Source organism: Atractosteus spatula, chromosome 1, assembly GCF_055471065.1.
Source record: "Atractosteus spatula isolate fAtrSpa1 chromosome 1, fAtrSpa1.hap1, whole genome shotgun sequence".
Taxonomy (NCBI): Eukaryota; Metazoa; Chordata; class Actinopteri; order Semionotiformes; family Lepisosteidae; genus Atractosteus; species Atractosteus spatula.
Window position 1 is genome coordinate 18941122 of NC_142706.1, and position 22157 is coordinate 18963278.

At 35.9% G+C, this 22157-nt stretch overlaps 1 protein-coding gene across 1 annotated transcript in view; it reads left to right on the top strand.

Annotated features, from left to right (window-relative positions):
- pigg (phosphatidylinositol glycan anchor biosynthesis class G (EMM blood group)) overlaps nt 1–22157 on the top strand; it is a 137168-nt gene that overhangs the window by 101478 nt on the left and 13533 nt on the right. The window contains exons 11-12 of the mRNA XM_088911559.1: nt 11045–11354; nt 13514–13677. Coding sequence (XP_088767685.1) covers nt 11045–11354; nt 13514–13677 — 474 coding nt within the window. The remainder of the gene's footprint in view (nt 1–11044; nt 11355–13513; nt 13678–22157) is intronic.

Sequence of the window (22157 nt, forward strand, 5' to 3'; positions counted from 1 at the left end):
AATTATTTGTTTCTGACTGGGAGTTCCCATATTATTCAGCTAAAGTCATAGTCTAGACCTGAAATGACTGTGTATGGACTACAGGGCACAACCTGTGCTCTGAGCAAGTGAATGAACACCGGTACTGATTGATCCACTTGGGAGCTCTATGGATTTTAGTTTCTAGAGAAGAATCACAGGTGAACACACACGTTTCCAGCAGACCCCAGGTGCAAATTATCTTCTTATGCCAAAGTGCAAGATTTAATCAGTCCCCAGGAAAGCTGCCACAGTGAGGTTACCTTGCCTCAGAGCTGCAATGAATAGAAACCTCCAATACAGTACAATACTTTATTACTAAACTAAAGCTACAAGATTATCAGTTACAGTACATCCCTCATTAGTTAGAATGGTTAGGTTGGGGGTGAACTGGTGTTTTGTCTGACATGCGCAGAGGGAATCACAGCAGTTGTTCAAATTGAGCCCCATGTTTCTGTTCAATATTGAAGATTATTTCAGTTTGTACTTTAGAACCGATTGCTTTAAGCCACGTATGAATATTCTCATAACTGCTGCAAACTCTGTAGTAAGATTGGCCTTATTTATTTTCTGAGCTGAATGAATATCATGCTGTCAAAAGAAAACAGACATCTGCAGGTTCACCCTACTAACAAAAGTTCCATTTTGCTTTCCTTACTTCCTAATTAAAAACATGAACTCTAGCCTAATGATTTCATTACTGTAACCAAACAGGCTGCAGAAAATATCAAACCGATAACAAAAGAAGCAGTAGGAACAGTCTGAGTGTTTGCATGATTTTAAAGCTGCTTTGCTTTAGAGTAAATAGTAAAATATAGCTTGGCAGTAATGCAACTCCATATGATGTCTGCAACTTGGGTTATTCTGTCGTCTTTCAAGATAGATTGTATTTCTTCTTACACTCTGTGAACTCTTTAATTTTTGTATTTTGAATTGCAATGCTTGCAAACCTCCAAACTTCTGAACTTGTTACTTGGAGCCTTTTTTATGTGTGTTGCACAATATGTAAGCAAACCTAATTGCCTTTGGCATTTAACTTGAAATTATAGATGAAGGCGCTCAGGCAGCTTAGCAAAAATAAAAAAAATGTTCTTCGCAGACACATCTCCTCCTCCTCCCACTTGACAGGATTATAAAATAAATCTATCTGTTAAATGTGAGATTGGCAATAAAATTCAAATTTACATTCTGTCATGAAAAAGGCACTTCTGACAAGTACAGTATATGACCCATTTTTCCCCCTTCAAAATACTTCTCATGCATGAGGGACTTTAGAGTTGCAACATGTGATGAAAACAAAAGTGGTTTGTGTGAAGAAGCAAGAAAAGTACAAGAAAGAAATTTATTTTGTTTTGTTTTTAATGCAGTCTTAAACACACAAAATAGATGTGTAAAACAGACCCATACTTCATAGACAAAACTGTGGTGGTTAATATACAGATGTTGGCTTCTGTTGCTGTAAATATCCTGTCTTTGAAAAGAGGAATAGTTATTCATTGTATTCTTTTTATCTACTACTGTATGTTTCATTTGCTGGTTCAGTTGTCTGTCATTTCGAAATGCCTCATTCATGCCCACAGCTCTGAGTTGCACAAAAGGTTTTTAGAATGATCTTCTTCATTCACATCCTCCCTGAAGCAAAACGCTTAGTTTTTTTTAAATCTGGGCTCTTTTCAAATCTATAAAAAGGTATGATTTTGCTATCTTAGACTGAGAGATATATTTCTGTATCTTTCTCCTTTTTTCATTAAGAAATCAATGATTTTTTTTTTCTGGAAGAATCAAACATCAATTCTTTTATAAATGTCTTTTGTTTCAGTGTTATTAAGATTAATCTCTTTCTTCTCTCTCTCTCCTCTTCTTCTTCTCTCTGTATATGCTTATAAAACTAATTGTCTGATGTAATACTTCCAGTTAAAACATATTTGGAAATAAACCATGTCAGGTTTCAGCTCCATGGACTTGTCAGTCATGTGAGAGTCTTTCTTCCAAGTTATACCCTGCATGTGGTCCCAGGGAGTTACTTCTGTGTGTAGAAGAAAACCACACTGTAGTTTGTATTTTCAGTAGCAGAGAAAGCAATGAACAATTTTAATTTAATTTTAATTTTTTAATTTTTATTTTACTGTACAGTATATAAAGGGTAATTAATGTTCAAATAACTCCAGAAGATCTGTTCCATGAAACTGAAAACAACCATAGGAGAAAGTTGAATAAAATTAACATTTTTTCTGTAACCTTTGTGTGAAAAGTCAGGAAATCATTAGCCAAATCTGAGCCTATAAATGCAATCTGACGCAACTGACAAATGGCATGGTATAGGGTTCAACCATTGATTTCTGAACTGTGGATCCCAGCCTGTGCTTTATGAAATGTTTTGGAATTGAACAACAGGGAAGTCTCCCACAAAATTCTAACATTAGTCTATTACTCTCCAATGTATCTCATGATCAAACACTGTTTATTATTCAGTGGTACTATGTTCCTATTGATTTGTGCTATACATGACATAGAATAAGTGATATGATATTTAATAAGCCTATAAATGCATCTGTGTGTTCCTGAAAGTGAATACTGTATCTATTGAATGACTACCAGCATTTTCGTGTTCTTTTTGCTTGTTTTTGCACAATTAATTCATTTTTTTCTTTAAAATATTATGATATTCATTTTATTATTCAGTTTATGGCAGAACAGGATAAATCAATGAGATGCCGCAAACCTGATGGGAAAAATGTGTGCATCACCTTGTGTTTACTGACTGGATTCAAATCATATGATTGCACCACCATGATATAATTGTACAGCATTACTTTGTTGTAAAGGATTTTACAGATTAGTAATGCACACCAATATAGTGAACAATAGCATTTTGCTTTTAAAGGCTTGTGAGGTTTGATGATTTGATTCATAGATTATCATCTACTGTATGTGCCCAATGCATTCTTCTATTTAATAGTCCCTTTGAAAAATAGTAGTTTTAAAAATAAACAATAACAGCAAGGCATAGACAGTAAGCTAGAGCTTCTTTTGCACAACCTGGTCATGTGAAGAATAAATGAGGGCCAAAACAAAATCTAGAAGTCTTTTTGGCTTTGGTGTCCAGAGATCATTCATACAAGGTATTTACCACGTTCTACCGATGACAAATGAGTTGGACTGTTTTCTTTTTATAAAACAGGCATAATGGGTTTTTAGACAATAATCAAAATTTAATTTTGAGCAGCTGTGACAAAAGGAAAATATACAAGTGTGCATTTACATTTCTGCTGTGATTAACCTAATTTTGTCTGTTAGTACTGATGCCTCATTTGCATACATTTATTCCTGCCTTTTCTATATGAAGATGTAAATGAATTTCATTTTTCATTAGAACTCTCTAAGTTCTAGAAGTATGGAAGATTAGGTTTGTGTGTGAATATACGACACACAGGGAAGTAGAACTGTAACTTGTTTTCATTGTTGTATTTTGTGTAAATCCAACTGAGGCTGAGTTTTTGTGGAGTACCTGTGTCGAACAATGTCTACTTTATTTGCCCTTGAGTTGGACTTACTTGAAGAATTTACCAGGACAAATGGCTGTATTTTACAATTAACTACAATTTGGTTAATCTAGGTAAAAATATCAAAGAATTGTGTGGTGAGCCTCTTGTTTGTGTGGCAGTGACCTTTTTTTTTTTTACTTCAAGAATACTGTTTTCAACCACATAACATCTACTTCCCTGTGACTTTCAGAAAGGGTATATTCAGACAGCTTTGCGATGTCTTATGCAGAGAAGGACAAAAACATTAAGAGAACATGTTATTATTCTATCATTTTTGTCTTTTAGACATACCTCAGGCTTAAATAGGTATTCTAGATCTATGTAGCACTGTGGCAGGCTAGCAGTAGTGAGCATATTAGTTTCAGCTGAACTGCCACTAGAGGCAGAGGCACTCGTATATACTGTAGATTCACGTGTGATAAATTGGTTAATTGATTAGATAATTGGTGACGGGTAAGAGTCCCATTTTCATTTGGCTTTCATTTAGCCTAGGTTTGGTATATTACAGTGGTAGCTGTTAAGTCAGATGCGCCTTTTGTGTCTCCTTCGAAGAGCTTTACCGAAATAAAGCCTTTGTACAGTATTTTCCTTCTATTGTGGTTTGTCCATGTGCTCAGGCTTTATGACCCATATGAGAAGGGGTTGGCCTTTCACAATCATTTTAAAGGCAGGGATATTACAAAAGGATGGGAGGAGGCATACAGGCCTTCTTATGTACAACTGGATTCAAATACTGTATGGATGCTCATGGTCATATCCAGCTTCTAAACCGCATTTTGTTGCTCAAGAGGCCATAGATGCTTCAGCTATGCCAAAAGGTTTGGCCTCCTTTCATGGGGAAATTCAGCCCTATCCAGTTTCCAAGTTGGTGATTCCACAGTCTACCCCAATCCCCTAGTTAATAGAAGCTGAGATACAATTTTGTCAAATTATTTCTGTGAGTCAATTTTAACAGCTAAACCGGGTGTTTAATTCCACACCCCCACAGCTTATTACTTCATTCAACCCTAAATTCATTTGTGTCTAACTTCTATTTGTGCCATCATGTTCTCATTTCATTGTTTCAAGCATGAAAAAGTCCTTTCGAAATGTGTCTCACAGTTATCTGTTACTTTCCTTTGTTCTAGCAAGGCTGAGGCAAATAAAAAAACATATTTTCAAATGAATACGTATTTTCATTTTGTCAGTTGCCCTGTCAATATTTTATAAATCCTCTGTGTAGTTTCCATAGCTGTATTGAGTAAGTCACTGACTGATTGCTGGTTTCTTTTTATATCTAACAACACTTTGCACAGAAAGAATAAAAATAATTCTAAATAATATCATCTTTAAACAAAAACTCCAGTGAGTGTGATAGATGTGGTTTCGTGGCGTGGGTGAAGAGAAACTCTTAGTCTGCTCAGGAACATAAGAACTATTTTGTTTGCCCATCTATTTTGTGTTAGTTGTTACTCTATATAAATAACTTAATGAATACTTTGAAATGGTTTAATTATATGTTTTTATTGACCTTAGAGTAAAATATTTTTCTTCAAAAACAATATACAGTATGTTGAAAATGTCTGGGATTAATTAATAGTTAATTGAAGTTAGATCTAAAATCTGCCACTTTATCCATACTTGATTTTCCAGTTTAATTTTGTTATCTTTATTATACATTCCAATTTCTTTGAATGGCGCCTCAGCCTGTAGCTGTAGTATCATACCATACATGTCATACCAGTATCTGTATCTAAAACAAAGTGTCATAGATTTTTTTCTTTTATGTATGACATTTTGCAGCTGACATGGTTATGTGTGCTTTTCTGATATGTGTGTGAGTTTTTAAAATGTCTTAGTGACATTCTGGGCCTATCATTTTGAGTTTCCAGTGGCATAAACGCTCTGTGCTTCACTGACAGTTTAAGCACTTCATTCTCTTCAAAGCTTTTATGTCTGCAGAGGCTTTTGAAAGAGGGGAGGTGTTATCTTGGCAGCAAGACCACTTTACTATGCAGCACATTAATGCCATTGTGACATTTCAGCGCGATTTCCCCTCGAGGGTATGTGGCACTTCTAAATAGCAAAAGGAGAGGCTGAGATTACATTTGCATTTATTTTCTGCCCATCTGTGCTGCTCCAGAGTTGTGTGTGGCAAACGTAAAAAAAAATCTCCTTAAGAGGTTGATTGATTTTTCTTGTGACCTCTTCAAATTGTATAGGCTGTGTGGAAATTGTAGCTTTCAGATTTACAGCTGGTATTGCTCTTTTTCTGTTTTGAAATTCTCACCTCCTCTTGTCCACTTTAAGAATCATTTGACTCAGCTATTGGGAGTGGTTGATATACGGTATATAACTATATACTGTACATATCCTAAATGTGAATGGACCTCGCAGGCTTTGTCAGGTGTGCATTTTAATAAGAGAGGCCTGGTTATACCCCAAAGTGTAGGATAGACATACAGTAAGTCTCTAGAGCAAGCAACACTAGACCACCCATAACATGTGAACAGTCACTCATAAAACCTGCAAAATACTGTACATGAAACAGAAAAATTGCATAAAAAAATACTTTTCATTACAAAGGTTCAGAAATCGTGTAATTTTTTTCCTCCCCCTGCTTATTCTGAATTAATCTGGAGAAAAAGCAACCGCAAACATTCCAGGTTTTAAGAAAATGCAATATACTGACAAAACTGGACCTTATTAGCCTTGAACAGAGAATACCATGAGGGGATTTGTTACGGTAATCCAAGATTGTCATGAACATTGACAAAGTCAACCTACTGTAGCAGACTTCTTCAAAATGAACAGTGACACATGATCTAGAATGGAACAGTGAAACTGTGTGGAAATGCATTTAAAACTGAGAACAAGGAAAGATTATTTACTTAAAGGGTTGTGGGATTAGGTAGTAAGATACAAAAGCCACGTTGTTAAATCCACTGTCCTGGCTCCTTTAAAGAAACAACAAATAAGACCCTTGGATTAATTAGCTATTAACTACAAAGGGGCTGGATGAGTCAAATGGCTTCTTGCCATTTTTGACTGTTTTGATGTATGAGTTAACATGAGTTTACATCTGTTTTGATGTATGAGTTAACATTCTAATGTTTATTGACAGTGTCCTGCAAAGGTATACACATTTTATTTTTTCAAATGAGCTCTGTTTATTCCAAACCTTGCTACTTTAAGGGAGTTGAATCCTGGCAAAACCTGCAGTATTGCAGAGGTTAGTACTTACTGCTGATATTGGATCAAACTAAAAGCAAAAATCTTGAACCGTCATTTATTTTTATTATAAACTCACCAAATTTAGGAAGCACCAGTTGTGTCTTTACAGTTTGGCTCACAGCAATAACTCCAGTACCTCCATGTTGAGAATGAGGAAAGACGCACTTGTTCCACTGATCTGCCCACTGATTGAGTCATTATGGAGAACCTTTTAGGCTGGTTTGGTAATAGTTTATAGGGCAAAATGTTTGTGTGTAGTTGTTCAATTATTGTGGCATTTCTTGGTCACCTTACTGCATGAAGAGTTTTCCATGTAAAGATGGGTATCAGAGATATTCAGTATTTTGTATTAATATTCCTTTTTTTATTTTTGTGGAATTTTCACAGATTTTCACAGATTCAAAACTCACTCAAGGTGGACTTGAAGAACTCAGGGTTAAATTAATGCAAATGTTTTGTTTGGTAGCTTGTTTCTTCTTTGTTTTCGAGTGTCTGTTACACATTGCTTCTGAAAGCAGGAGTTCTTCGGTTCATGGGAGCTAGACAGTATCACTCAGGATTAGAAAAAATATAATACTGAATTTTTTGTGTGTGATTAAGTTGTGGGGTTTGGATTAGGAGTTTATGGGGCATGAAATTATATGTAAATTCTTAAATACTGATTGTGTTAGGTATTATGAGAATTTCTGAAGTTTTACTTGTTCTAGCTATTAAATGTCTTCTCTCTACAAAGAATCCATGTTTAAAAACAATACGTCCTGCATCATCATCAGAACAGACTTCAGATTATTAATCATTCAGATTAATTTACCTCTGAGATAAGCACTTGATGTATGCAATCTTGTGTTATTATCAAAACGTTTGAATTTTTAATACATAGGTAAACTAGTAAATGTTAGAATTAAAATTATCATGCCTTTTCTTACTGTTTAACAGTAGTTTGATGGTGTACCTACAGTAATTATATGGTAAAGCCCTTAAAGATAAAGTACAGCATTGGTACATTTAACAGGAATCTGTGGTTAACATTTACATAAGTAGCTTATTTTACCCTACATTTGTTAAGAGTCAATTACAGCCATTCAGGACCTCCATATTCTGAGAAAAAATAAATTGTTCTACTGTTAATGTTATTAAGTAGACATAATGACCAGTTAATCTGATTTTCCTTGCTAACCAAATATTTCAGATTCACCATTTTTTCTTTTTATTGTTAATATAGTTTTGCAAGTTCCAGTGTTTATACAGTTCTTCATTTATGTCTACAAATATTTACCAGAAATAAGCCAGTTTTCTAACTAACTCTAGCTAGTATAAAATGCAACTAAATGCTCTAGTTGTCCGGTGAGCTGGATTTTAAGGTTTTCTGCTTTATAGCATACTGTAAGAACATAAAGAGGTTATAGTTAATTGATCCACGGATCTCATCCAGCCATTACTTGAAAGAAGACGGGGTATTGGACTCAACACGCTGGGTAGCATGCTCCGTATTCTCCCAACCCTTTGGGTAAAGAATTATCTCCTGTTCTCTGTTATTAATGCACTTCCGCATAGTTTGCACTTGTATCTGCTGGTTTGTGTTTCACTGTTCATTCTGAAGAACTCTGCTGGGCTGACTTAATTCAAGGTTTGAATAGGCCTCTTGTAATCTTCTCCGTAAAACACGTTTCTTAGCCTGTCAGTGTAGGACATTCCCTTAAGCCCTGGAATGTTTTTGGTTCCTCTTCTTTCCAGAGCAGCAATGTATTTTCTATAATGCTGTACATACCAAAATTGTACATAATATTCCACATGAGTGCTTACAAGTATGTTGTGCATTTTTAACATAAAATATCTTGATTTAAATTATGTTTTTAGCTGTACAATGTATTATAGAATTGTATTTGCCATGTTAAGTACTTCTTCATAGTGCCTAGAAGATGTAAGTTACAGTATGTGTCAACATAAGCACCTTATTCTTTTTCAAACATAGCCTCTTCTGGCTCAGCAATTTGCATTTTATATTTTATATTTATGGTTTGTTTTCAATACCTACACTGCACTTGTCTAAGTATTTGTGCAGTCTTGATTTTTATCTAAATCTTCCTGAAAGTCATTTGCTGCTTCTGCAGTGTTTGCTAATCCTCCTAATTTGGTATCATCTGAATAGCTTACTAACTATACAAGAAAGTACATCATTGATATGTTAAGAAGAACAATGGACCTAGCACTGATCTCTGTAGTAGTCAAGTACTGTAATTATATCACACCAGGTTTAGTATTCAAGACTCATCTTTACCCTCTGCTTTCTATTTAATAACAAATTCTCAATCTAAATACTTGTATTTTCCACATACTGCCTACAAATAGCATAGCCACCTGAGTGTACTTTTTTTTAATGTTTGCATAATACAATGTTTGGGGCGGAGTGTTGGCTCTGTGGCTAAGGACCTGCGCATGTGGCTGGAAGGTTGCCGGTTCAAATCCTGTGGCCGGCAGGGAAGTCCTACTCCATTGGGCCTCTGAGCAAGGCCCTTAACCCCAGCTGCTCCAGGAGCGCTGTATAATGGCAGACCCTGCGCTCTGACCCCAGGCTCTCTCCCTATCTGTGTGTCTGTGTGTCTCATGGAGAGCAAGCTGGGGTATGCGAAAAGACAAATTCCTAATACAAGAAATTGTATAGGTTTAATAAAGTGATGTTATAATACCAGACAAAAAAATCATAAAATTCAAAGCTCTATGTTCTTAATTTCATAGAATGAAAAAATGTGAACTGTAGAAGGTATACAGTACCTTTCTGCTCTGATTCCAGTATGTATATAGTAACTTTAATAAAAAAAATGTACCCATATTAAAAATTGCTCCAACATCACACAGCCCCCCCCAACTTTAAAACTTTAATCAGTCCAAGTGACCTGGAAGCTGAAAGCATTCTTTTTTACTCAGACTGTAAATTATATTTGATTTCAAGTTAAACTGCAGTCTTTTGCTCAGGAAAGGGGGGGGGGGTGGGGAGGGGGCGATAAATTGTGCTCGTTAGCCTTTATTTTTTTAATTTAGCTAGATAAGTCAGCTGTTGACAAAGAAAAATTGCCCTGTTTTCACTATCAGCAGTAACACTTGGTTGATTTAAACAATATTTTATCAGGCTGTACTGCTACATGCCGTTATTGTGAAACTCACATTTCTAAGTGGAGATTAGTTTGTTCTTAAAAGAGAAAATCCAGGGAATCTTGGGAAGAAAAAAATGTAATCTGTGGTTTCCAGAGTGTTGCTACCAGGCAGGAGGCCCATCTCACAAAGGGACATTTTAGCAAAAGGAGAAAAATACTATTTGACCTTAAAAATGTAATAAGAAAAATACATTATTTTTATTATTTCATAAATTATTTAAGTTGTTTGATTTTACTTTTGAGACATGCACAGGTTCTCTTCTAGTATTTTAAGTTCTTGTTAATTTTAGTTCTCTTGTTATTTTTTAAGGAAGTGGGAGTCCCTCTTTCTCAGGAATGGTCCAATCCTTTGTTTTTTTTCTGTGATTCATTTTGAAATGCTTGCTTACCATTCAACCATACAACCCTGCAAGCAAGGTTATGTTAAAATTGTAATACACTTGTGTCATGGATTGTGATTTTTTTTTATTCTCAATATGTGGAAAAAACAAAAGATTATAACTCGTAAAAAATATATTATGTCTATATGAATTTGGGAAAGCATGTAACAGTAAATGATGTTGTCCATCCTGGTAGACCTGCAGTATTTCTGTAGTATTAGTAAGGTTTTCTTAAAACAATTGTATATTTTCACAGATTTATATGTAGATCATTTGTCTGTGGTAGTTTGACAGAAGAAGCAAAGGTCAGGGTTTTGATCTAGGACCCAAGGTGAGAAGAGATTTTGTACTGCTCTATCCATAAACCAGCAATGATTTCAGTACTGAAAATTAACACAGCACTAGAGTACATATCAGTGACTGCATCACATAAGCAGAATTTAAAGTTAGCCTAACTGTTATTTTCATTTAAGACTTTTAAGACTGATAAATTGTGGGCAGGTGAAAAATAAATGTTACCTACTGTGCATGTCAAGAAACCCAAAGTATTAAGGCAAGTAAACATGTTAACTTATGGTTTCATCTTGAATTCCTTCTGAAGTAATGTGATATTTAGAAAACAATATGACCCATTCTCAGCATGGCTGCAATCATATTGATTTACTTGTCTCATTGCTTTTTTATGTTGCTGTTATTTGGTTGTCTTTATTTGTAATTTGTTTTTGTTTTCCCCTAGGGGTACTGTGGAAGCCCGTTTCGTCTACATCTTTGTCCTTGGCATCTTGTTCACAGGTGCTAAGGACTTGCTGAGGTCACAGGTCATCAGTTCAGATACCCAACTAAAGAGCAGGGGATTGTGGGAGATCTACAGTGGTGTGGTACTGCTGGCAGCTCTGCTCTTCAGGCCTCACAACCTTCCTGTCCTGTTATTCTGCCTCTTGATTCAGACCATCATGGCTCAGTTCATCTGGAAAGAGCTTCAGTATGATGCAGCACAAACTACCATAATGCATTACTGGTTTGGTCAAGCGTTCCTTTACTTTCAGGTAACAGCTCATGAAACATTCATACTGTAGTTTGTGCCTGAACATGTAAAGACATTCTCAGGGTCATTCATTTGTCTCAGGATCTTTAATATTCACGTTACAAGCCATGTTACGCAATGAAGCATAAAATTATAAGCTTTTAACTGGCAATTTGCATAAAGTGATGACCACAGCCATGCTTCCGTTTTATTTTTATCAGGTATAATTACATTGTTATCATCACAGCATTTTTTTAAATTGGAAACTCTTAATAAAGAAGGAAAAGCAAAATGAAGGGTTTCATTAATTCTCCTACATGCTGGGTAAGAATAATTGAAACAATACCTCTGCATTCCCTGATTCTTGGCTGCTGCAGTGTGTTCAGGGGAAAGGAATCCAAATAGATATTTGAATTACACATGCCTCTATGTTGTCATCAGTGGCACCAGAAGAATTCATTTTCTGCTGTCAGTAGTCGAGAATACTTTCGTCAAATTTGTATCCTTTACGAGCCCTCACCTGGTCATGAAAAGGGGTATTTGGAGAAAGAAAGTGGAAAAATGGTCATTTCTAGCCAGCTGCCTGAACTGGAATAAATTAAGTAATTTATTGGGTCTTCAGAAGTGACCATGGAGTTGAAGTTGGACTTCTAGTGTACAACTGTATAATATTAAATATTTCAAAGATATCAGTAGTCCTAACTATTTTTAGGTGAGCACATGGCCACATAACATATGCAGATTCAGATTGACTCAGGTTTGTCTGGATATGAGCAGACGGATTTATTTAAACTGTATTTCTTAGCACATAGAAGTAAAGAAAGCTGGAACTTAGAAAACATAATATACTGTAAGAATTGGCATTTAACAACATTTGGCATAAAACTGGCATTTCAGTTTATTCATCAATCCTATAAGCATCATATCAATACCATAAGACAAAGATGGTATATGGGCCATCCAAATGCTCTACCCCACCACCTGAGCCCTTATCCACTCAATTACAAGTGAACACCACTGCCTTGCACAACCATCTCCATACAGTATAACTCAAATATTAAATGTGACTTCATAATAATAATTTCTATCCTACATGATACAAAAGGGTAGAACTGATCAATAGTTTAGAATTTTTAAAGGTCTTATTGTTATTGAATGCCATTTATTGTATTTTCTTTTGTAATTTCCAGTTTTCGACAGTAAGACGTGTGGCAAAAGCTCTGTTGATAAGCAGCAGTACTACTGGGGAATGCAAACCTGGTTTCATAGGCCCAGGCCTGTCAGGATAAACCCTGCTCCTGGAGCTCTCACGTAAACAAGCATCCTAGCAACACTGAATATCTGTAGGAATACCTGTAGTCACAGGGGACTAGCACTGTTAGCGTAACGTGAAAAGGTGAATGAGAAAAAATACTGGATGTTGACAAAAGTTGTTACCCTGGATTCATGAAAGCCATACTTAGCCGTTGCACACAATGAAGTTGGACAACCCCTCGCTTCTCTGGGTTTGGCTGTGCAACATTTAGGCTAATGATATAAACAAACTGAAAAACTAAAGTTCAAGGACTCGAGGATCATGGATTTGCTTTTAGGGTTTGTTGTAGGTATTCTGAAACCTCCCAGCTATAGGAAGGAAGTTGAAATTTGAAAGAAACAGTGAGACTTACATAGTGAAATTGACTTCCAAGTAAACGTGAACATCTAATTTAGGAGTTACTAGTTTCTGTCCCTCAATTTGGCATATGGTGGTCTTCAAATCTCTTGATTGGGACTGAGACTTTCTCTAGCATACAGGCTAATGACATTTGCATATACCTATACATCTTGGAATGATTTCCTTACCTTCTCATTACTCATTTATTGGGGAGTGTATTGAACACACATATACTGTATACATCAAACTGTAATTAATCTGCCATTAGTAGTACTCTGCACACTTTCCTGAAGCTAAATAAGAATTAATCGTTCTAAATCAGCTTGGATGCATTTGTCTCCTGTTGATGCATTTATTTATTGTTTCCATGTCGGTAAATAGTATTTAGGATTCTTAAAAGACATTCCAAACATATTCTAGTGTTGATCTAAAACATTCTTAAATCATAGCCTTCAACTTCACCTACATTTTATTTTCAAATACTGAGAGACAATATACAGTAAAAAATAACTTTTTTTTTCTTTTAGGGTAATTCCAATAACATTGCAACTGTGGATATCTCAGCAGGCTTTGTGGGACTGGAGAACTATGTTGAAATTCCAGCAATTTTTCTGACAGCCTTTTGTACCTATGCAGGCCCACTATTGTGGGCCTGCCACCTAGTTTGCTATCTAAGCTCAGAAAGAGAGAGGTGAGTTAAATATTTTATTTTTCAAAATAATCTTTGGCTGATAATATAAGATTTATGTCTATACAGTATATTGCATAAGTACTTGAATGTATTTGTTCGTCTGGAACATCCTACCCAGCCAAGTTCATGAATCTGATACACTGGCTTCTTTCAAAAGCAGCTGGATGAGATCCTCTGAGCAGTTATCTACTAGCAGGCAAACAGACTAGAAAGACCGCATGGCCTCCTCTCATTAGTAACCCTTATTAGTCCCTTAAGTTCTAAGTGGGATATCAAGAGCCTTAACCAATGCAAGTGCTTAGCTGGAGCAGGTGTTGATGTACAGTATCTCTTCTAGGGTCGAGGTCATTTTATTGTACGCCTGTGAACAATGAATTTTAGCTTTGCATAAATAGCTAAACTCCACCATGGTAGAGTGACTTCTTGAGCCATAAAATGTATTTAATAAGTGACTTTAAGTGATAACAGTAAGACACTGTTGTTTAGTGTTAAACTGGTGCTTTGTTTCTACATAAGCAACTTCTTTAGACAAATTGTGGGGAAAATGTGATGTTGTTTTTGCACGTATTGTGGTAAGCTGTGTAAAAGCATATTGTGCATTTTATGAATTAGTAGTTTTAGTATTAGTATTTTTAAATGTTTGCATTGTACTAGTCTATTATGTGCAGTTCTTATATCATTTGCAAAAGCTACCTTGTTGGCAGACTTCTGGAGGTGCCTTTTATCACAGAATTTGCAGCTTGCAGCCCAACACAGTAGGCCTTATCATCTTATACTGTATTTGTACACACAGTGATGGAAATTAAATTATTCTGGGGTTAATCCCAGTGAGTTGTAGACCAGTGCTTGTTGTATGAGGTTTAATTTAATTACATCACAGATATTTTTCTTGCATGGTCTTTTATTGTACAGTACAGTGAAAAGAAAATCCTTCAAACAGACAGCCATCATTCAGAATCTGTAAATCTGTGTTGACTCTTGTGGTATAACTGATCTGGAATAATTTGAAGATGCTTAATTTAGAATGTTTATGTACCATTAGGAAGAATAATATGAATGGCCTGGTAGACAGTTAACTGATTATTGATAAAAACCTTCTTAGATTATATATTAAGAGCCAATGTTAAATGCATTCCTTAACCAGACCCGAGTCACAACATAGGAATTACATACAATGTTAAAACTGCAATGTATGTATTTAAAGATAAGTAATTACTGTTTGAAATGAATCACAAATTGAACAGTATTTAAGAGTGATTTATCATTAAGCAGCTTTCAAGCCTTTTGTTCTCACTGTGTAATTCCAATTAAAGTGTCTGATAATGAGCTTGAAGGAAGAGGCTTTGAAAATGTAGTGTTTGCACACTGTAGCATTTTAATGTTTGATATCTTGTAGTGTGTAAGTCCTTTCCCCCGGATTTCTCTTGAAAATGAGCAACTGTGAACATCATTCCAGTTCAGCAAAGGAAAGGGAAAGCAAAGTTTGAAGAGCATGTGTTCTGCAAATCACAACTGTAGGTGGGAGGGCTTTAAGCACCCCACTTAAATTCATTTAACTTTTTTTCATTTTGGATAAATTAATAGAGAAATCTGATGCATCTTGTATAAAGATTTATCAATTCCCCTCTAGATAGGCTTTTTGACAAAATTAATGCAGACGAAAAAAAAATGTCCTATGCAGTTGCGCAGTTGGTATCTGTCTTCCACTGCAGGCTTATGCTGCTCTGTGCAGCTGTGAAGGACTGCTATCCCAGGTGTCAGCAGACACAATCCTTCCATCATCATCATTTGACTGTCTGCAGGCCAATGTTTCTAAGCATTGTTCACACTTTGGGCTCTTATGTACAGTTTGTTCTGATCCATTATTGATTGGAAAGACAGTTTGTTAGAGAGCCCTACTGACACAGTATCTTATCATCTCAGATAGCTGCTCACCATCATCAGTTAAATCAGATAGAACTGGGATTCTGAATTTGCATTCTCTGTCATAAACGAACGTCTAAAATAAATGATTGATCTAGTAAAAGAAGATAAAATAGTTTTAGTAATGTACAGTAATTGCACTTATTGAAATAATATTCCTGATTTTGATTGTCATCATATATTTGCTTGTTTCCTTTGAAAATAAATCAAATACAGAGCAAAAACCTTTCCCCTCATCCCTTTGCTGGTACACCTTATTACTACAGCTATCTGTTAAAGGACTCTAGGAGCCAAATCACACAAAACTAGTAGAATTGTAGTTTACAAAGTAACAAGTAATAGGTTTATTCCATGCTGAAAAGAGAAGAAAGAAAACAACATTTCAGCTGTGGAGCCTTCTTCAGGTGTGAGAAAGACAGGGCAGTAAGCAAAGGTAATATAGCGGGAGAACAAAAGCTGGGAGAGAGGAGGAGTGAGGGGCGGGAGAAGGGGACAGAAAGAGAGGCCAATCAGGAGGTGTGAAGTCAGGATAGGTGAAGAGAGGGCTGAAATGAAACCTACAATGAATAGAGAGAATTTAGAAGAAAAGTAGTCTGTCGTTAAGAGAAGGGGGAAGGTGTGATCCTAGCTGCAGGATAATTTTAGTTTCAAATTGTAGATTTGTTAATAAATTATACAATTTATTAAATTGTAGTTTAATAAAGACCTGCCTGAACCAGCAACATCCCTCCATGCCTTCACTGTCCTCCCACTAACACTATCAAGCTTGGCAATATGAAGCACTATAAATATAATAACTATAAAACTCTAGATCCAATAATTGCTGCAGAGGTTTCCAATAAAGCACCAAACAACTGCATAGCTGGCAGCTGACCATATCAGTTTCTACTGCTGTGAAAAGCCAAGGCCTCATTTGTTGTTCAACAAGAGCAATAAGCCTAGGCTTTTCTTGTTTGGAATAGTGGAAGAATACGTGGAGACTCAAAACATTTAAAAAAAGATGTTTGTGGATTTACATAAGCGACTAGGGATTTGTTTCCATATCAGCATCCATGAATGGTCAAGTACACTCTGTGAAGAAAATTCAAGTGAATCAGTTCATGATTAGACAAAGAATCCCACAATGAGCATTGTTTTCCATCTGCAGAGGTTCAAATGTTTTTTTCAGACATCCACTATGTCATTTGGTTTATTTCTCCACTCAATCAGACGTTGTAGAAATACCCTACTTTAAGGGTAGCACATTTCCAACAATTTCAGCGTGCAGAACTTTAACCAGCCTCTCCTTATCAATTACACTTATTTAAGGAGACCAATAAATGATAGACAAAGTTGGGAATGATAAATTGTGAAACACTCCCACAATAAGCTTATAGTCTACTGAGGTTCATTAAGTTTCATTTTAGACAACACAGCTGAATCATAACAGTTCTGAAACTCAGAAATTGATATGTAGTGGATATCAATTACAAATCCCACTTTAAGTTTTTAAGAGCTGAAAGTAGTTCCTGAACAGAAAGTTGAAATCAATTATTCTGTGATTAAGAACAAAGTTTTATTAAAAGGCAACTGAGATCATGAAGGACCAGGGCTGGAAAACACTGCCTTAAAATAGAAAAAAGGAATCATAGAGCTTGATTCATAGGAATTTCATGGAAGGAAGCACATTCTTAATTATTATGAAGACACAATTTTGGAAACTGTGAAAATGTGTCCATCTGTTCAGGTCGGCATCTACCCTTTTTAAAAATTTTACTAAAGTAATTTACTGTGATGTAATGTAAAATATAGCAATTTTCATGGTGTCTGAAGTGTGTGGCCGGTAGCACAATCATAATTCCATTTCAAAATATAATAGTAATAATGCATACTTGGACCAATTCAGTTTATACCCAGACTGAGTACCAATATTATTAAAAATACTGGAGGATACAGTAATTGGGAAGCCTATAACTATAAGCTATATATACAGTATGCACCCAGCAACATACAACATTGATCGTTTAGAACAGAAATAGAAGTAGAAACAGTAGATTGATGGAAAACTTACAGTAAACTAGTATTTCCAAAGACAGGGTGAACATAAGAGATGAAAGTATGTCCCTAGAAACAACAAATGGGAAAGACTTTCTACCATTTAATACCAATGCTGAAGGTTAGTCATGTTCTATAGAACCTAACTCCGTTTCCATTTCAGTAGTTTTTACTATGATGGGATTTGTGCAGTTGTGGGGCAGGTAAAGTACATGTATTTTTAATGTCTGTTCAAGCTGCTCCATACAATTCAGGGGACATCAACCGAACCACATCTAGTTTCAAGAAATTCCTACGATTTCGCTTGAAAGTGCATCTGCAATGTTTTTAACACTGTAGCATTAAAACTACATTATGTGAAGATTTAACGCTTAAAGCAAATCTGTCTAAATTGTCATGGATTTGTGAGAACAGCATTGTGTTCCACAGATAAAAGTGTTTGTAGAGGCAAAATGTTATCACTTCTGGAATGTAATGTACTGTATAACCAGAAGAAAAGTTCATTTTTTTACTTAGGGTTCCATATAAAGATGCTGCCACACCCAGATCAAACTTACAGTTTCACAGTATACTTGGCTTCCATCCCCTTCAGCCTAAATCTGTCAGGCTTGTAATTCAAGGCAGCATTTGTGTCTGTACCCACAATCATGTATGAACAGGAAAATAAAAACATCTAGAAAATTTGTACATAAAATATATGTTCTTAAATAGGTCTGTCTATCTGTATCACCAGGAACTGATCCAGTTATAGAAATATGAAAGGTACGTCTTATTACAAGTGCACTTTGCAAACTCCCCATAATAATACATATTAACAAATATACCAGTATCATGCTGTTTCAGATGAGCCTTTTGTAACATGGTAACATTTTTTCCTAAATAGCAAATTTGAATAGACAGAGCATAAGGACATAAGCAGGGATCCAGAACAAAATAGGAACATTAGTCATGGATATTAGAAACCAAGCCCATTATCAAAGAGGTATAAATAATTGTGTGTTGTGTGAGTTAAGGATACATTGTAGCTGCAGCTCAAAACTGCAGAAATGCAGAGACAGGCAGAAATAGAAATTAAATCCTTAACCTTGAACCTTTAAAAAGGTACCTTATCATTATCAAAAACAGGAAACCTCCTAAAAATCTGGGAGCTTCTACCCACATAATCTTCTTTCTTTGCCTAATTCATGACACTTTCACAAAATTCTAAATATCTATAAAACAACCTTACTATATCTTACTATCTGTATCTATAAAACAAAATTGCAGTGCTCCTTCTTATGGTGTAGTCAGAAAATATGAGGCCCCCTTGTAAGAAGAAACATGTCACAAATTTACAGATAAACTGGTTAATGCCTTAGTCAGTTACCAACTTTCCACACTAACATATGGTATGTATACAACATAATCTGGAACATGCCTTGCAAAACAGAATGCATATCTAACCAGTATCAAAGAAAATGTGAGGGGTTCTGTTTTGACAATGGATAAAACTATAAAACTACACACATACAGTAGATGAAAGTTAAGGTCAGTGAGATCTGAGCATACAAACCCCATGCAGACAGCACTCTAGGCCCAGAAATAAACCCAAGGCCCCAGCACTGCAAGGTAGCAGTGCTAACCACTGTGTCACAGTGCTGCCCATTCTATCACCACCCTTAATATCATGTGTGGCAAAATAATAGAATGTGGCACAAAAATAATGATATTTAGGTCTGTTCTTACTCATATGAACAGTTCAAGAAATCGTGCAGAGAATATTAGTGTGCTTTAAAATACTGTTGTTATACTGTATCTTCCAATATGATGAATATGAGCCCTTCAATCCTTCTGTTCCCTACACCAAAGTAAACACCATCAATTTCCCTTCGGAATCAATAAAGTCTTATCTATCTATCTAAACAGACACCACCTGCTTCCATGCAGGACTTTCAGCTCTGTGGAGTACAACAAAAGCCACCCTCAGTGATTTCCTCAGTCCTGAAAGGGCATCTTCTCATCTGGGCAGTGAATTTACTATAATCCTGGTCCAACAGCAGCATACTGTACATCCCTTAGTAGGGAGAACAGATCTGAATTGCCTGTTTAGTTTCAGGAGCAATTGTCTGTCAGCACAGGAGGGAGTCAAAAATGATCCCCATAGATTCTGTGTTCCCTCTCCATGTTACTGCTGAAAAGTTCACCAAGTAGACAAGGTTTCAATAGGAGGTATTTTCCAGCTCAACAGTCTTACATTCCAAACTCTCCAGTTTTGCTAGCCAGTGTATATTCCCGATTGCTTTTTTCAACCTGTTCCAATGTCTGTTTTCAAGATCAGTTGCTAAATAGTAGTCATCTGCACCCATCTCGGCAATCCATGAACTCACCTGCACTCTCTTTTTTACCAAGCGATGTTAAATTTGTTTTGACAAGAAAGGTTCATTATACTTACAGTGAAACGTTTATAATAAATGGTGCATAAAATAACATTAGACCAGCGGCTCCCATCTTATTCAAGTGTGTGAATCCCTTTTCAATTCTCCAAAGTTTTCATGGATCACCCTACTACAGTTTCTTTTTACATTTTTGACATCTAATATAATAAAAAAATCATCTGCAGTCAGTAAACATTTGTAATGTACACATCTTAAATTATACAAAATTTGTGCTAGTTAACTCGACAAATGTATTTGTGAAGTATAGCAGTACATGTATTTTATGGTAAATATGCATTATATTAGGCTGAAGATGTTCAAGTAGGTCGCTGCCTCAACATTCATAAGCTGCAAAGGAACAGGTTAAGGTTTATTCCTTGATAAAAGGAAAAGAAGAGGTACAACTTTTCGGCTGTGGAGCCTTCTTCAGATATGAGGGAGAGAGGGAAACTGGCAGTTAATAAAGCATGGAAGAACAAAATACAGTGTAGTTAAGAAGAGATGTTGAGTAGGGGAGGAATGGTATGGACACTCAGGGAGAACAGGAGGAGAGGTGTGAAGCCACAACCTGCACATGAATAAAGAAGGATTTAGCAGGAGAAGCGTCTGTCATTGACAGAAGGGGGGAGGTGTAATCAAAGTTTTGGGATAATTTTGGTTTTGGATGTCTTACTGCAGTGGGAGTTCTGAAACTCCTCCGTGAGGATGCAGACAGAGAAATCATGGCCATTAGAGGTGAAACGGGGAACTGTCTGTTTGGAGAGATTTTTGATCCTCACAGTTCTGACACAACCCTGAAATGGTCTCTCAGTCTCCTTTCTGTCTCACCAATGTAGATAGGTGGGCATTTTCAACCAGAGGTGCAGTAAATGAGGTTGCTGGAAATAAATCGAGTGATCTGGAATTGTCCATAGGGGCCTTGAATGTGGGTGGTATTTCCCCTTCTTAACTACCCTATCTTTTGTTTTTCCATGCTGGATTTATCTGTTGGTTTACCTCTATCCCTTACACCTAAAGAAGGCTCTACAGCTTAAACGTTGTGCCTCTTTTTCCTTTCAGCATTGAATCAGCCTTAACCTGTTCCTTTGAATTATAGGCTGCATCATACAAAACATTATACAAAGGCATATGATTTACCTTTCTATACTTTTTCTATATAAAAACTCCTGTCTCCTATCTCCTATCTACAACTGGCAAAACAAGGTTGGCAATTTTCACCAGCTCAGTAGTCCTGTACTGAATATAGTATCTGAGTACTATCATCATGAACACCTTTAGTTTTGTTTCATTATGAATCAAAAATTCACTTTTTCTGTTAATTCTCTCATTAATGTATAATTTTCCAAATGTATCCACCAGTAATCCAGATAATACGAACAAACATTGTAAGTCATAATTTACACATTGTTTTTTTTATTTATTAAAAAGTGAAGGGATGACATTTCACACTCAGTGCTTTTATATATGGGATGATATACAGTTTTTTTATATTTTTCATGAAGAGGGAAGCTCCCTGTTTTACACTCTGCCTATTAATGCAAGGGTATCCCTTTTCTGCATTGATTAAAAATTAGATTCCACATTACTTATGCAGTTTCACGGCCTGTGTGGCCTGCAGTGTTTTGCAGAGGGTTTTTATTCCTTGGGTATACTAACTCGACTTAGCTTATGTACCTCTGAGAAATTGAATAAGTGAGGTTGCAGTTGAAGAACCATTTACTATGCAGCATAGCATTTGCTACATTTTAAACAGCTCTCTAAAGACAATTTCCCCATTTTCTTCCTTCTTGCTGAATTGATCTTCAAGAAAAAGTCAACATGCTACATATAATTCCTACAGTGTAAATTCATAAGGGCAAGTGTTCAATTCAAGTTGATAATTTTGTTTGTATTGAATGTAATGTCACTCTTTCAATTTTTACTCTGCCACTGTCCCAGGTTTTGCTTCATAGTGATTGATTGCTTTTCCAGTTTCCAATTATGTACTCTCTCTTCCATTCAAGATTTTGAAAATATTGCTGCAATTGTTTAACCTATGGAATGAATCTTGGTGTAATTTTATGATTTCACACCTAATGGCAACATCAGATTTATCAATAATTATTACCC